Source organism: Mustela nivalis (genome assembly GCF_964662115.1).
Source record: "Mustela nivalis genome assembly, chromosome: 11".
In the NCBI taxonomy this organism is placed as follows: domain Eukaryota; kingdom Metazoa; phylum Chordata; class Mammalia; order Carnivora; family Mustelidae; genus Mustela; species Mustela nivalis.
The window spans coordinates 72,976,145-72,992,066 of NC_139030.1; the positions used below are offsets into that span (position 1 = coordinate 72,976,145).

The 15,922-nt window shown below is 53.3% G+C and overlaps 1 protein-coding gene across 2 annotated transcripts in view; it reads right to left on the bottom strand.

Annotated features, from left to right (window-relative positions):
- SH3BP4 (SH3 domain binding protein 4) overlaps positions 1-15,922 on the bottom strand; it is an 83,024-nt gene that overhangs the window by 42,217 nt on the left and 24,885 nt on the right. For both annotated transcript variants that reach the window (XM_082689787.1, XM_082689786.1), the window contains exon 2: positions 4,069-4,144. Coding sequence is in view for 1 of the 2 variants with exons in the window: in XM_082689786.1 (XP_082545912.1) it covers positions 4,069-4,144 (76 nt within the window). In the remaining variant the exon portion in view is untranslated. The remainder of the gene's footprint in view (positions 1-4,068; positions 4,145-15,922) is intronic.

The window sequence follows — 15,922 nt, forward strand, 5'->3', positions numbered from 1 at the left end:
TCCTCCGTGGCCCGCAGTGCTTGGTCTGGACCCTTCCAGTCACCCTCCTGTTCCGCTTGAGCAAGTCTGAGATCATATTTAATTCCTTTTCATCTTTAAGAACTTTCTAGACACTGGTCCCATTTTTACAGACAAGGAAACCGAGCTCCAAAGAAATTAATTTATGCAAAATGCTCACGGACTCCTAACTGAAATCCTTCCACACTTAGAAAAGAGGAACATGCTCCCAGAGACAACTTTTCTCACCCAGAATAAAATGCATTCACTCTGCCCTTCCCAAAGCCCCGTGGGCTTTAAGTACTGAACTAATAAAGGAGAAAAGTCAAGCCAGAGAGATAGGGAAATGAGGGGTTTTCTGATTAGACTGGGGAGTTCTTTGTAATCTGAGCCGAGTTTCAGCAAGAGATTGGGAGGCTCTTGAAATAAACAATGGCGGAGTTGTCACTCACACCTTTATCTCCAAACCAAGTTATGTTAAACATTTCTCATCTGTTCTCAAGACTTCCCGCTCTCGAAGGAGGCTGAAGAGGGCGGGTCTCGAGGAGGCTAACACACAAGGCTTTCACGAACGCGGATGCCGTTCTGAGTGTCACTCAGCACCTGGAGGGAGGCTCGGCTTTCTCCTGTGTCCACATTCCCCGGGGTTCCACGGAGCCGGATCCTGACCTCACTCAGATTCAACCGCACTCTTTACTGAGTGAGGTAGCACTGAGGGGAGACCTGGCAGAGCCATATCTCAGATTCAAGGCCTGGCTGGGGGGGCCGGCCTCTGGGACAATGTGAGGTCAGACCTTGCCCCTGGGGGTGTCTTGCAGGCCTCAGCAGGTGCAGGATCGCAGTGCCTTGGGGGCATCTGGCCAGGGACAATCCCAGCAGGCCTGGGCGACCAAGCCGGACTGAGCCGCTCTGTCTTGACAGCAGGATCTCCCACCACACGGACTGGAGCCTAGCTCCATCCTCAAAGGTCACGGCTTAGTAGCTGCCAGGGGATGGGGGCAGGGGTGATGGGAATAATTACTTCACGGGGACAGGGGATTCTTCTGGGGCTTGGCTAAGCACCGACGTGAGCAGAAGGCACTCCATTCCAGGAAACGACACACTTTAAAATGCTTCCTGGATATTATGTGAATTTCGCCTCGAAACGAAACAAACCCCCCAAAACTCCAGCCCATCAGAAACGTCTGGAGATTCCTGGGCTGAAAAGTAGCCCCTGAAAAGAAGACCCCGTTGGTGCTTCTCCACATAGTCCAGGCCGAGGGTACCTGGCCAGATTGGGCCCTACCCAGAGAAAGAAGAGGGGTCCAGGTGGCTAAAGGGTAACTTCCTTTAAGATCAACTCATTCTTGAATCAGATCCTTGACCTTTAGGTAAATGGACAGTTCTAGGAGAAAAAGTTGGTGTCCCCTCTAAAAATTAGCAAGATGGCTCACATTCATGGCTTGTCATTTGTTTTTATTGGGCCAGCACGGGACTGGGGACCCTTGACTGCATGAGGCGTGCGTCTAACCAGGAACAGATAAGGGGAGGTGGGCCAGGAAGGGGTGGCTTAGGGAATGAGCCTCACGTCTTATCTGTAAAATGGACAGGATAGGACCCTCCTCCAGGGCTCGAGCAAACAAAAGGGGAGGGCAATTGGCTGAAGCCTTCCTAGCCACTGGCAGAACTGTGGGAACCAGCTGTAGCCTCCCCTGGAGGAGGAACTGGGCTCTGTCCTTGGCTGGCACGCTCCCTGAGGAGCTGAGGCCAAGTTCTGGTATCTGCTGGTTACACAATCATTCACACCGGTCTTAAAGTGAAGAGAAAGGTAGGGCTCATTTCTGCTCCCTCACTTGGTCCACCATCTTGAGCCGCAGCCTCGGAGCAGGTGTTTTAATGAATGATTTGTGATGGAAGTAACAAGGGGATTGCTAACAGGCTGAGACTTGCTGGAAGGACACAGAAAATCACACAATCAGGCAGAACTCTGGACATACACACTGAAACCCCGGGAAGCTCCACCTCACAGTGAACTGGAGATAAATCAGATCTCAAATATTACAGATGCACACAGAAAACCGCATTTATGTTCCTGGGTTGTGGGGGGGGGGGGCACAGAAATTGGCTGCATGTATCACAATGCCTTGTTTTGACCACGGCCAGTCGATGAGTTCTCTAAATGCCATAGGACCTAGGACACATGTCTACTCTCCTAAAATCTCAGCCCGATGGCACGTCTTCCACCACCTGCCTCCCCCAGAACAGGTAAAAGTAAGCCTCCCAGGCTCACAGGAGCCCTTTATGCCAAGATGGAGACAAGAGGCACCATTCTGGGTCACCTCCAGGTAGAGGGCCCCATCCAACCAACCTGCTTCGTCTTCCCAGACATCTTGCTGCTCCCAAGAACCCTGGTTCAGTGCCAGAGAAAGCAAGCCACAGAAATACAGCTCAGGTTACTACTGGAGCAGGTGCGGGGTCCCGGGCAGAGGACCCAGGAACCTCCACCGGCCTTATTCGGCACACCGGGGCTGGCCGGGTGGTGGGCCCGCACTCGCCAAGCTGCACCCTGAATCAAAACCCAGAGGGGAGACCACGTTGGGGGTCAGATAGCGAGTATGTTGCACAACCCACTGGTGTCGGTCAAGTTTATCTAGAGAAAAGAGCCGAGCTGCGAATCTGCTGGCTGATTTCAGAAATCCTGGCATTCCGGCTGGTGCCAGGCCAAAAGAATGCAAGGAATCTGGATGCCTTTCGCTGGGTTTCCCCGCAACCCAAACAGACCACAGCCTCCAGGGCAAGGGGCTGTACTTATAAGGCAAGGGCAGAAGTATTTTAAGTCTTGAGACCTCAGTGTGGAGAGGACTGACCCTGGGACCACAAAGCTCCTGAATTCCTCACATCACTACTGAAAAGGCCCCAGGCGCGTAACGCGCAGGCACCCCCAACATTCTTTCTGTTGAAAAGCAGATACTAGAAGACAATGAGACCTGATAGAAAGGGTGGGGAGAGAAAAGCCTTGAACAAAATCCAGTTACCCATCCCAAGTCAAACAAAGGATGCGGAAGACTTAAGGAAAAAACTGGAATGATCCGGGTAGCTCCCCATTTTACTTGGAAGGGTTTTTGTTATTCCAACGTGAGGGGGAAGGAGGCAGCCTCTGAGCGGCTCCTCGTGAACTGCCTCTTCCACCCACTGTACGCAGAGGATCCATTTAATTCTATCCGATCCTTTCACCTGGCAAGGGCACAGAAAGCTCTTCATCCCCAGAAGGCTGCCCCACTGCGGTGAATGTTCTGTCACTGGTCAAGGGAGAAAGAACCCAGAGCCGCTAACATCCACCTCTGGGTGAAATGAGACGGGGACCACAGTGAGCCTAGGACAGACTTGTCCCATCACCACGATGTACTCCTGAAACTAACATAACGCTGCATGTCAACTGCGCTTTAATAGTAAACAGTTAAGAAGAAGAAGAAAAAAAGAACAGCCAAGAAAATACTTGGGGACGTGCTATGAGGCCACCATTCACTCTTTCCTGGCTGCAGCAGGATGCCCAGTCTGCCACTGTGTTCCCAGGCCCGACGCCCGCCCCGAGTCCCGGCGTAGGCAAGCCATTACCACCGCCACACGGAGCTCTCTCAATCTGCACGTCATCGCTGGTGGCCGCTGTTTGGGAGCTCATAACCTCTTCTGTTGTAAGACTAACTCCTCTGTGCAAACAGGAAAGGGACAGCCAACCCCGGCTCTGCCCCATGGCTGTCAGGGCAGAGAACTAGCTGCCTGTCTGTCTTCTGGTGGAGCCAGATATTCCTTGGGTGGCACCAGAAAGGGAAGTCCCTGGTGCCATCTGACCTTCCCAGGCTGGGGAAACTGAGAGCTGACAAGGATGTGAAGACAGAGCCGTGAGGGAGAGGTCTGCAGAGCTGTAAAAGGCCAAGAAGCTTCTGGAAGTGACTCCTCCCTCAGGAACTGCCGTGTGGGCATACGGGGCCCATCTCCCTGCAGGAGTCCCTGCACTCTGACCATAACACAGTGGCCTCCACACACAGCAGGTGGGAACAGCTGCTCTTCCAACACCCAGGCTGCACAGCTTACCTCTGACAGGCCACCCGCTTCCTGACGTCAGAGTGCAAGTCCCAGGACCTGTCCTCCCATCCACAGAAGGCAGATGCTGCAAGACAGAAGGGGAATGTGGGATTCAGAGCCTTGGTCAGCGACACCTCATGATGGCACTTTCCTTCTTCCACGTCTAGGGTGAACTATGCCCTCAGCAATGTTCACACGATAAGGTGGGGACAGTGGTGGGCGCGGCGATGTGGCCCCAGATGCACCTTCCATCACTGCTGCAGGAGCAAGGCCGGCAGAAGGAAGGGACTGGCTTGGAACGGGCGTTGGAGACCCCTCCCACTCTCTCCTCTCCTCCCCTCTCCTCCCCTCCCCTCCCCTCCTCTCCTTTCTCAGACTGTGCACAGGGATGAGATGCTGCCTCCTCCGGGCTCCCTGCTGCTGAGAACAGGAGGCAGGGCCTCCCCTGGGGTCTCAGAGGCTGGCTCTGGCCTTCCAGGGACACAGACCCCAAGCACACGCGTCCCCAGAAAACCTCTCACACAGACCTGTATCACAGCCTGCAACAAGGCTATTTTTATTTGCCATTTTTTAATCTGTTACTTGCTATTTTTTTTTTATTTGTTATTTTATTTACTATTTTTATCGGCTCTTCTGCTATCTTCCCCCAGGGCGGTGTCTCCCCTACCTGCAGTCACTTCTGCTACAGAGCCTGGCCATTCGACAGAATCCTCTCGTGCCTGAACCCCAGGGATGCATCCCAGTCTCCCCGCCAGCAGCGGGGCTTCCTCCTCACACACGACTCCCGGTCACTCAGGAGCAGCGTCCAGCCCCACTCAACCAACGGGACGCTACGCAGCCCACATCTGTGAAGGATCCCTTACCCCAGGATGGCGCGGGACTGACAGTCACCATGCCGGACCCCCCCCCCCCCCGGCCTCCTGGCCCAATCACGTGGTGAAACGTGAGGCTGAAACTGCATCCTGGATGCCCTCCCCAAATCAGGGTCACCGGGCCTGCGACGTTCCGGCCCCCTCCCCTGAGAACAGATGGCAGGGACAGACAGACCCTCTTCCAAACGGGTATCTCCCATGCGACGGCAAGAGCGCTGGGGCGGCTGGCCAGTTTTCAGGACGCTGCTCCCCCTGACCCCCCACTTCGGGGCTTCAACAATAAAACGGACTCTAGATGTACAGCAAGGTGTGCACAAAGGAAAAGAAATCAACCTGAAGCCAAGAGAAAAATGCGTCATGGACACAGTTAATCTCGAGACGGAACAGAACGTGGCACAAGCGACATCCAAAATCGCAAAGGCAAAGGGAAGAGCTCCATCAAAGTCAACCAACGCTCAAGAATGTTTATGCAAACACAACAAAAGACTTAGATCCCAAAGGAGACAGAAAGATCCGGGCTGGGGACGGGATGTTCAAGACATGGGGAACAAGATACTGCGGTCCAGCTGGTGCGCTGACCGTGGACGTGCTTGTCTGCTTTGCTACCCGTGGGTCCGAGGAAGACTCGTGGGACTCTCGAATATTCGTCCAGACACTTGTGGCACTCGGAAGATCGATGCCACTTGAGAGCTCTCCTCGTGTTAAAAAGAGGGGGAACATGCTGAAAAGGGACAGGAGGCGGTGACAGTATTAGCAGACCTGGCTTCTCAGCAGAGGGTTGCGGGGGCTTGTGTGTCCCGTCTTTTCTCTTGCTGATCTGTTCCACAGTGAGTAGAACATGACGTAGAGCACTTCTTTTTTTCTGATTGTTAAGTCATCCCTCCTGTCACAACACCAGCCTATATAAAACTGGGGTGCCTCCTTTCCTACTCCCCACCCCTCCCCCAAATCTTGGCTGGGGTCGTGGGAATCTCTTGAAGCATTCTGAACGGATGCCAGCTCTGCGGAGCCTTGCTCCCCTGCTCTGGTCTGTGTGCCCCCCCCCCCCCCCCCCGTGCCGAGCCAGGTGGTCAGGAAGCGGCAAGCCCCGAGTTCCCTGGAGGAGCACCCCCACCCTCATCCCGTATTCCCTGCCTCGGCCTCCTGCACCCCCAGGCTGCCCAAAGCCTCCCTCGCAGCCACAAGAATACACGTTTGCTGAGAAACTGCAGACCGCTACGTCATCAGAACCACAAAAAGTTGCCAGGTTTTTTCTTTATGAAGAGCTAACCACAACACTCGTATTCCCTGTTGCTTTAAGGGCTGAGTCACTTAGCATTTTGAGGGAAGGGCCCTGGGAGCTCTCTGGGGCTTGCCATTTGCTCCTTCCAAAGGATCAGTTAGGTAGAGTTTAATTTCATCCCGTGAGTCTCTGGCAGGTTCCCCAGACTAGGGGTGACTGGGTCAACTCTTACCTCATACCTAACATGGGAGGACCCAATGTTGCCCAACAAGCTGACTCAGACAGTCATGCTGGACTCTGGGCAGGCACGGGAGTGTGGGGGCACAGGCACACAAGGACACACACACACTCACGGAACCCTTTGGCAACTTGGTGCTGGGAGCTCAGGGAGGGAAGGGGATCTGGCTGTGAATGGTCCCACCAGTGAGGTCCAGGGGAGAATGGATTACGTGGAAAGGACCCGTTGGTCCCTCTCCAACCCCCTAGCTCTGTGGTCGACCTCTGAATGTCCTACGTTTCCGCACAAAGACCAGCGCTCCTGAGAGGCAAAGCAGACATGATCTCTGGACCAAGCACTGCTATCCCCAGGGAGTGGCCATACTCCCTAGTCCCCAAGGCCCCCAGAAGAAACCACAGGACTTCATGTGGGATGATCAAGTTGGCATCAAGTTCCAAGTCTAGAAGATGCCCAACTCCCTGATTTTGTGTCATGAAACATCAGGGCTGTCAATGGACAAAGTGGATGGGAACCACCAAACTGTCAAAAAGCAATTCGGAGAACACAAAATTCTGTTGTCTTTGGGAGTCTCTGAACACGCCTTGTCTTCACCCGCAGCCCGATGTCCCCTGTCCGTCTGCCAGTAGCCGTTTTACCAGCTTCCAGTCTCAGCTGAAGACACAGATATGGAGAGTTTACCTTACTTGAGAAGGTCTGGAAATCTGGGGGCATAAACAGTGAGAGGCTCATGACATTTTGACGGGAAACTATATTCATACAAAGACAGAGGTGACAGCTGTGTCCTACGTTCTCACTCCAGGACAATCACCAACAAGACACTCAACCAGGCTTTCCACATCCCCTATTAATACATGGAACTGTGCTTCCTCAAATTCCTATGTTGGAGTCTTGCCCTAACCCCCAGGACCTCAGAATGTGACCTTATTTGGAAATAGGGTCTTTACTGGGGTAATGGCATTAAAATGAGGTCCTCAGGGTGGGTCCTGCTCCTATGGGATGGGAATCTTTACAAAGGGGGAAATTTTGAGGTACAGACACACACACACACACACACACACACACACACACACGGAGGTACGCCACATGAGAATGAAGACAGAGATTGGAGTGAATGTCACAAAAAGCCAGCAAATCACCAAAAGCAGGAGAGACTCACAGAGGAGATGCTCCCTCATAGCCTCAGGAAGAACCAGCCTTGCCAACGCTCCGTCTTAGACTTCCGGCCTCCACACCACGAGACAACACATTCCTGGTGCTCACAACGCCCAGCGAATCCTTCGCTAAGGCAGCCCTAGAAAACTATTGTGCTGTATCTGCAAATCGCGGAAAAGGAATTCTCACGATCCCGACCATCTCAGGGGCTGCTGTGGGGATGACAGGGTTTTTTTAAGGTTTCCAAGCCACCACGATGGACATGTATGGCTCCATCAGCCAGAGGATCGCTTGTACCCCATGTCAGCCAATCTCTGGTGTCTCTCCACAGCAGGAACGGGTTCTCCCTCATCCCTACGCCTTATGCCGCAAGGCACCAGAGTAGTAGACCGAAAGCAAAAAGCAGAACCAGACAAATTCTTGTCCTCCACCGGAGGCAAACTTCGGCCCCAGGGCCAAATCTAGGGCGTCATCTGTCTTTGTACCACCCAGGAACAAAGAATGTTTTTGTATTTTTAAAAATAGTGGAGGTGGAAGATGAAAGTTAAGAGTATTCTGGGACATGGATATTACATGAAATTCAAATTACAGTGTCCGTAAGTCAGGTTGTGATGAAGAGTCATGCCTATTGCGTATACAGAGCTGGGAACATTCTGTCCCACCTTCTACCGGGAGAGTCTGCTGACCATTTCTGTATGAGCCTTACTTATACAATGGGGCAAAAAGGGCCAGGCCGTGGCTGGCTTAGGGCAAAAGTGGGTACGTACCCAGAGGTGCCTGCTTAAATGCCAGCCGTGCCGAGAGGAGGCAGGGAGGAGAGAAAGAAGAAAACGGTCATCATGGCTGGAAACCCAGACAGATAATGGTCCCAAAGACAAATTCGGTCAGCTCACAGGGCTACCTAGAGCTGCTATCCCTGACCTCAGCCAGGAAGGCACGCCCCTGCCCCAAGAGCAACTCAGCACCATGAGCCTCAGAACAAAGTGGGGGACAAAAATTGGGCATTCCTCCTTTCTGATGGCTGCGTAATATTCCACTGCACACGTGGGCCATCCGAGGGGGAAACGAAGCTTGAGAGACTGTGGACAAACAAACTGAGGGTTTTGGAGGGGAGGTGGCTGGGGGGATAAGTGAGCCTGATGGTGGGTATTAAGGAGGGCACGTATTGCACGGAGCACTGGGTGTGGTGCATAAACAATGCATCTTGGAACACTGAAAAAATACAATAAAATATAATTTAAAAAAGAACAAAGTGGGATCTCCTGGCCTGACTTCAGCCCACGTTCTTCATTGTTATCAGAGGAAATCAGTCCCTTTTAAGAACGCCAATTAATAAAACTAAAATATAGAAATATGTAAGTAACACTTTGGTAGACTGGCAATGGTCTTTACGTCCAACGTGATCAAAATCCACACATACACCCCCATGAACGGGAAGCCTGTTCAGGCAAGTGGGGGATGAATACCGCCAAGGGGACGTGTCAGAAATCTCACCTGACTTAGGTGGTGACATTTTCTTACCCAGAATGCAGAGCTGGTCCCCCGATATTTCCCCTAGTTACATAGCATTTGGAATTTTACAGAGTATGTGATTTACAGAACATGGGTTCCTTTCCCCACTCCTGCAGGAAACCCGTACTGAGTATTAAAGCACAAAGGGAAAGGGGGGATTGAGACAAACAACCAGACACTGCACTGATTTATGTACGTGTCTCTCCATTCACGATCCCGGCCTGTGGGCTCCTATGGGGCCCCCGATGCAGGAGCGAACCGAGCTGGTGGTCATCAGGACTGTGTGCAGCTGGCCGGCTGGCCTTCCTCCCTGCGGGGAGGCTCACGTGTCTGTGCGTGTGACAGAAAAACCCGGTGCTACCCGTCCCTTGCTGTCTCAGACACACAGACTCCTACACCTGCGGCCAGACAGGGCTTCTCCTCCTCCTTTGGGTCTCTACCCTGTCTGGCCGCAGCTGGTGGGCCCTGTTCTGGAAAACTGTAGGCATTTAATTATCACAGAAACAAACGGCCACGCGTGAGACAGGAGTGGCTTCCACAGCAGTCCAGCGGACCATTTCCCAGACTCAACTGAGGAGAATTGCTTAAGAATGGGCTGCCAAAGGAGACAACGTTGAACCTTCGAGGAAAAGTTAACAAGCTGGACACAGATGCCTCTGCTGGCGTCTTTGTGTTGTTTGTGGACTTCAAGGAGGAAATCAGGAGGCGGCGCTGTCAGACTCACACTCAGAAGAGACCTCCACCCAACGGAAGAGTCTCGGACATGGCTTTTGGCATTTAAAAAAAGCAAAGTTTTCGGGCGCCTGGGGGACACAGTGGGTTGGGCCTCTGACTCTTGACTTCAGCTCAGGTCAGGATCTCAGGGTTGTGGGATGGAGCCCCGGGTCGGGCTCAGCAGGGAGTCTGCTTATCCCTCTCCCTCTGCTCCTCCCACCCGCAAATGAGTAAATAAATAAAATCTTAAAAAAAAAAAAAAAAAAAAAAAGGAACATTCTTCTTCTTCCAGGATTTGAGTAACTTTTCCAACTAGCTGGGCGGTCACTTAAGAACGTTCGCAATCTGACCCGGATCTCGAGCCTGGGCTTCCCCAGCAAGATAGGAAGTTTAAGTCCAGTGTCTGGACAATGAAGGAGAATTGTCCAAGGGCGGCATCCTGGCTTTTGATTCTTTTTGATTCTAACTTTGCCCATGGATAAAATGGGTGATGGCTCCAGGCAGGGACCTGTGGGCAGGACGAGTGGGCCATGCAGCAGGACTCAGCCCTTCCCAAGCTCGGGGGCCTTGCTTAAAAGGCCTAACTTAAGTCTGGGCCTTGGTGTCCTCAATGTAAAACCGGGCTCTCCATACCGTGCAAGACTTTTCTTTTCCTGCTTTGGAACGTGAAAGAACAAATAACTTAACGCCAACTGCACAGAAGCCCCACAAAATGCTTGGGGGAAGAAACACAAGGTTGAGAACCTAACTGCTAACAGTGGCAGCAGGTGTATTCCCGCACGGGTCGGACTTATGGAGGCCTCACAGTCACAGCCGGCTGGGCTCCAGCCCCCCCACCCCCCCACCCCGCCCCGAGGCCAGCCTGAGAGCCCGCTCTTCTCCCTTGCTCCCAGGTGATGGCGATGCTCCTGGTCCCTGGACCACACTTTGAGAACCACTGGTACTACATATGATGGTCGATACTGTACTTTCCTACCTGGTCTCTTGGCTGTTTCCCACAGTGACGCTGGGAGGTGGGCAAGCAGGTACCGCTGCGCCCATATCTGAGATGGGACATTCTCGACCCCGATCTGAGGTCAGGAAGTGGACAGCCGGGGTCACCAGGCAGGGAGCCGGGCCAGCACCCATGACTGATACAGAGAGTAACGGTCAAACGGGAAGCAAGCAGAGAAGACAAAGCAGGTTGCCCTGAGACCAATGTCTCCGAGTGAGGACTTAAGTTGTCAGACTGGGCCCCAATGTCACCCTTCCTTCCTTCATTCCTTCTTCGGAGACATAAATTATAAAACCTCCCAAGGCTTTTGAAGGAGGAGGAAATGAAACATCCTGCCTGCACCAGGCGAAGGGAGTTCAGGTGTGCGTCTTGGGAGCCCGTGCAAAGTCAAGAGCTCTCCCCCACACCTCCGCCACCCTCGCCCACAAACGCGGAGAAGGCTGAAAGCCTTTCAGATGACTTGGTGGGTAGAAGACTCAGACCCTGTTAGGACGGGGACTGGAGTCCTGGCTCTCTCTGAACGCTGTGATGAATGCAGGGTGGTGGGCAGGGTGGGGAGTCACCCTGCCCAGGCATGAGTGCCGGCTGCTTTCGTCCAGAGCCCCACGGCCACCTCCTCCCTCGGAGTACCCTCCTTTCCCGCACTCTGTTGGCTCCACCTCAGCCAGGGCCTCCAGCCATGTGACCTCTCAGATGCTCCTTCCTGGGGTCAAATTTTCACCCCGGCAACCTGTCACCTGGGCAACAGTTCAAGAGGCAAGAGACGGAGACCCACAGCTGGAGCCTCCGGGGTCAGCTTTTCGACTGATTCCAGTTCCCTTTCACGCCTGACTCATCTCCAACTAAGGCTTTGGGAAGCACCCCCTGCCCGCCCCATTGAGCTTTGTTAGAAGGCTATTCGGTGGGGGGAAGGCCTCCCTTCCACCCCGGCAGCCTCGCTGCTGGACTGTGTGGTAATATTCGCTGTTTAGAAAACCCAGCCAGAGCGGCAGAGCAAAAGGGCAGAATGCTTACTTTCTAAGAGCATAAAATGATTCATTATTCATTCATCTGGCTCTGTATCACAGACCACCCCCCTCCCCCGGCCTCAGAGAACAAGCCATACCTGCAAAGCATATACAGAAACTGGGTCAGAAACAGAGTCGCTGGGACACACACTTTCTGAAGCCCGAGACCTGAATAAAGTAATAAGGGAGCCATTCTGTATTTTTAAATATTTATCCAAAATGAATCTGCAGCTCCTAAATCTCTTTGGTGAGATAAGCACAATGTTATCCAGAAATGCAAAGCAGTCCCCAACCTCAGGGAATATCCTACTTCTTAACCAAGACATTTTAAAAATTGCAATCTTCCAAAAAAAAAAAAAAAGTTATGAAAACCTTGCAAACTCAAAACGCCACCAGAGTGGTGTGCACTTCAGGAAGCATTTCCATGGACAACAGCTGCAGGGCTGGGGGACTCCCCCTCCTCCTGGGTCCCCTCAGCTCCCAGCTACAACGTAGACACATGGAATCGGGTCCTGGGCAGAACGCAGCAGGCCAGGTGGTTATTATGGGCCCTGAAAGGTGGGTTCTGTCCGCCATCTCTCACTTCCCAACAAAGCCATCTGCCCCGACCCGTCTCTCCGAATGATGAATGATGGCTCTGGATGTTTACTTAGGCTTGCCTTCATCCTAAGCAAACAAAAACGAAGCATGGAAGGTGAATGACTAAATACACAGCCCGAGCTTCCGTGACCATGGCCCATTCGGGTCGGGGGACAGGAGGTTAGAGTGTCAACAGGCCACTCTGTCATCATCTCAGAAACCCTCACTGGGCCGCTGCTGCTCGTCAAGCACAGAGGGGACAGCCAGGGAAGTCAGAAACTCAGGTCCTGCCCTCTGGAACTGGAACTGGAAGAGTACAGCAGGCGTGGAAACTCAAGCCTGGAAACGGAAGACAATGAGGGGCAAAATGCTCACTGGAGCCCAGAACGGGATGCAGGGGCTCAAGGCCAGAAAGGTGCCAGCCAGCAGGTGCCCAGGGAGGACGCCAGGTGCATGGGGGACGCTGAGTCCCCCACGGGTGGGCAGCCCGTTGTCTTTGTGTGCTTTCATGGTCACGCAGGTCTGAACCTTCTCCGACCATCCTCAGAACACCGTCTGCCACACTGATGGTGGGCAGTCATCATGCCAGACCTTGCTGGCTGTCTCAGCCGTTGCTGGATGGGGCTGAAATTGCGGCCTTTCTTGTTCCCCAGGAACAGTCGCCACACACTCCCCAGGCCGGCCCTGGGGTCAGTGCCCCAGCCTCCTACCCTCCAGAGGGACCAATCTACAGCTTATTCACAGGGCTCCTCAGGACAGTCCCTGGCACAACTGATCCTGAGCTCAGAAACTCACCCTGCGCCTGCTTTCCCCACCCTCGGCTCCTGGCTCCCCTCTCCTGCTTCCAGGGACCAGCTCCCTGCCCACACCAGAACCCAAGTCCTTACATCAGGCTCTGCATTCAGAGGGCAAACCAGAACAGATGGATTCACAAATGTGAAACTGGCCGGTAAGCACTGGGCCTTTTGGCCAAGGCACAGACACAGCTGGGTGATAGGAATGAGCATGTGCCGCCGGCTCTGGTCCAAGCCAGTGGGCTATTCTAAGTGTCAGAAATTCTCAATTTAGAAAGCCAAGGCAATATTTTGTTCCATTAGTTAGATACATTGGCGCCTGAGTGGCATCTGACTCTTGATTTCGTCTCCAGTCGTGATCCCGGGGGTGTGGGATAGAGTCCCGTGGCAGGCTCTGGGCCAAGCATGGAGCCTGCTTGAGAGTCTCCCTCCCTCTCCAGCTCCCTACTTGCTCACAGAAGCTCTCTCTCCAAAATCACCATCATAATAATGAGATACATTCACACTCTCCTAAACTGGAGAAAAGCAAAAGGGTATTCACACTCCAACTGACATTTTACATTCAAAATAAACATGTCTGCTGTGGCTCACGTCCAGGCTGAAGGCCAAGGCCATCTGAGCTCCGGACGCCCAAGGAGTTCCTGACCCTAGACTGGGCCTGGATCCGGTTCAGGCCCCGAGGCCACAGGCCACTCGTCAGGAAGCCAGCCCACCACAGCCTTCTGAAGGCGCCAGGAGCTATGGCCTTTGGGGCTCTGCTCTATGTCTATCTTCAACCCCTTGCACAAACTTGGTGGCTGGAACCCCAGCTCATTCTCTTACAGCCTGAAGGCCAGAAATCTGAAACACACTTTAAAGTCAAGGCCCTGGCAGGTCTGGTTCCTTCTGGAGGCTCTAAGGAGAGAATCCCCTTCTCCATCTTTTTTAGTTCTAGTGGCCACCTGTGTTCCTGCCTTGTGGGCCCTCCTTCATCCTCGAAGCCCACCACCTGTCTCCCTCCTCACAAGGCGCTCCCTGAGGTCAGATCCCTTTGCCTCGCTCTTAAAGTGACACCTGTCATTACATCATATTTAGGATAATCCAGGGTCATCTCTCCTGAAATGACTCCTACCTGCAAAGCCCTTTTTCCATATAAAGAAACATTCACAATCTAGGACTAAGATGGGACTATCTCGGGGGCCGGGGGGATTATTCAGCCTCCCATATCCCATCCAAACCAGCACACTTTCAGCCCCTAATCCCGGAGCCAACTTCACTTCTCACTCTTGACATTCTGTTGATAGTCTTATTTCCTTTCTCTTCTACTATAAGAAAATGCTCCATGAAGGCCGGGATTTCATCCCATGTAGCTGGGACGCCCGGACACAGCAGGTGCTCGCTCGGATGGCCCTACGGAAGCCCCCAGAGGGGTCAGCGTCTGTGTCCAGAACAAACTAACCTGCTCTGCCTGTGGGGGCAGGAACGTGCCTGTCTCGCTCCCCACTGTGTCCCAGCCCCAAGGCTGCACCTTGCACTTGGTAAGATGTTCCGTTATTAGCACCTGTCGCCTGAACGTTCCTGCCACCTGTCGTCTGCTTCTGGAGCAACTCATCAGCTCCCAGGAGGTCCCACTCCCCTATTCTTGCACCAAACCTACCCACCCACCCGCTGCTTCATCTGCTCTTCCCCTCCTCACCCGCCCTGGGGCCTGGGGCCTAGCTTTCCTGAGCCATTTCAAGGCTCTCCCTCAGTTGGCCCTAGTCCACCTCCAGCCTCCTAGTACCCACGGCCAACTCCCTTCACTGAGCAGGTCAGCCGCTACACGTGCCCAAAACTCCTGCACACACATCCCGCCTCCTGCTGCAGGGAATGCCTCCCTCGCCCCTCCCTGCCCAAGGCCCAGCGCCTGCCCACCTCTCCCCCAAAGCCTGTGACACACCCCCATTAGAGGAAGGCACTTCCAGGCCGGCCAGCATGGGTGAGCTCCTTCCCTCGGTGCGGTGCCGACAGAAGCCAGCCCTGTGCTGGCACCGGGGACTGTCCACGCGCCACATGACACAAAACTGGGGAAGCCATAGGTGTGTCCCCAAGTGCCACAAGCCAGCCCGCCCAGAGGCCTGGGCACCACGCAAGACCCAGCACAAGGACCGCAAAGAACAGCCGGGGCCGAGGTGGGCATTGGGTCTCCAGACAAAATAGAGGACACCCAGTGAAATCTGAACTTCAAATGCAGGACAAATAATTGTATTAGTGGAGAGATGTCCCAGACAGTCAAATATACCTAGGTGTCCTGTGTTTCTGTTTGCTAAACATAAAGTAGGGCTGTACAGGGAGGCGCCTCACCTCTGGGGAGGGGTGGGGGGCGGCCTCCCAGGGAGGAGGTGGGGCGATCAGCCGCCAAGCCCACTGTGGTCCACTCCTCCTGGACTTCCCTAACAAAGATGGTAACTTCCCACTAAAGAATTAAAAAAAAAAAAAAAATGATGAAACATTCTTGCTGGCTAGAGGAAAGGGTTGTTTCAATAATATTTTTCCATTCCCGCATAATCTGCAAGAACTCACAACAAAGCAGTCACTCTCCAACAACAAAGATCGCCATGGAAACCGATCACCTCCATCCCGAAAATCATGACTTCACCTCACATTCCACCAGAAACCAGCTACAGACGGTTACCAGAAAAATCCTTGTGCAAACAAACACAAGCCAACTGCCACTGAATGGCAGGAAATGGAGACGCTTTTTCTAATTTTAACTTTCTCTAGGAATGCACTTGCTCTCAACATGTGGGCACAGACTCCC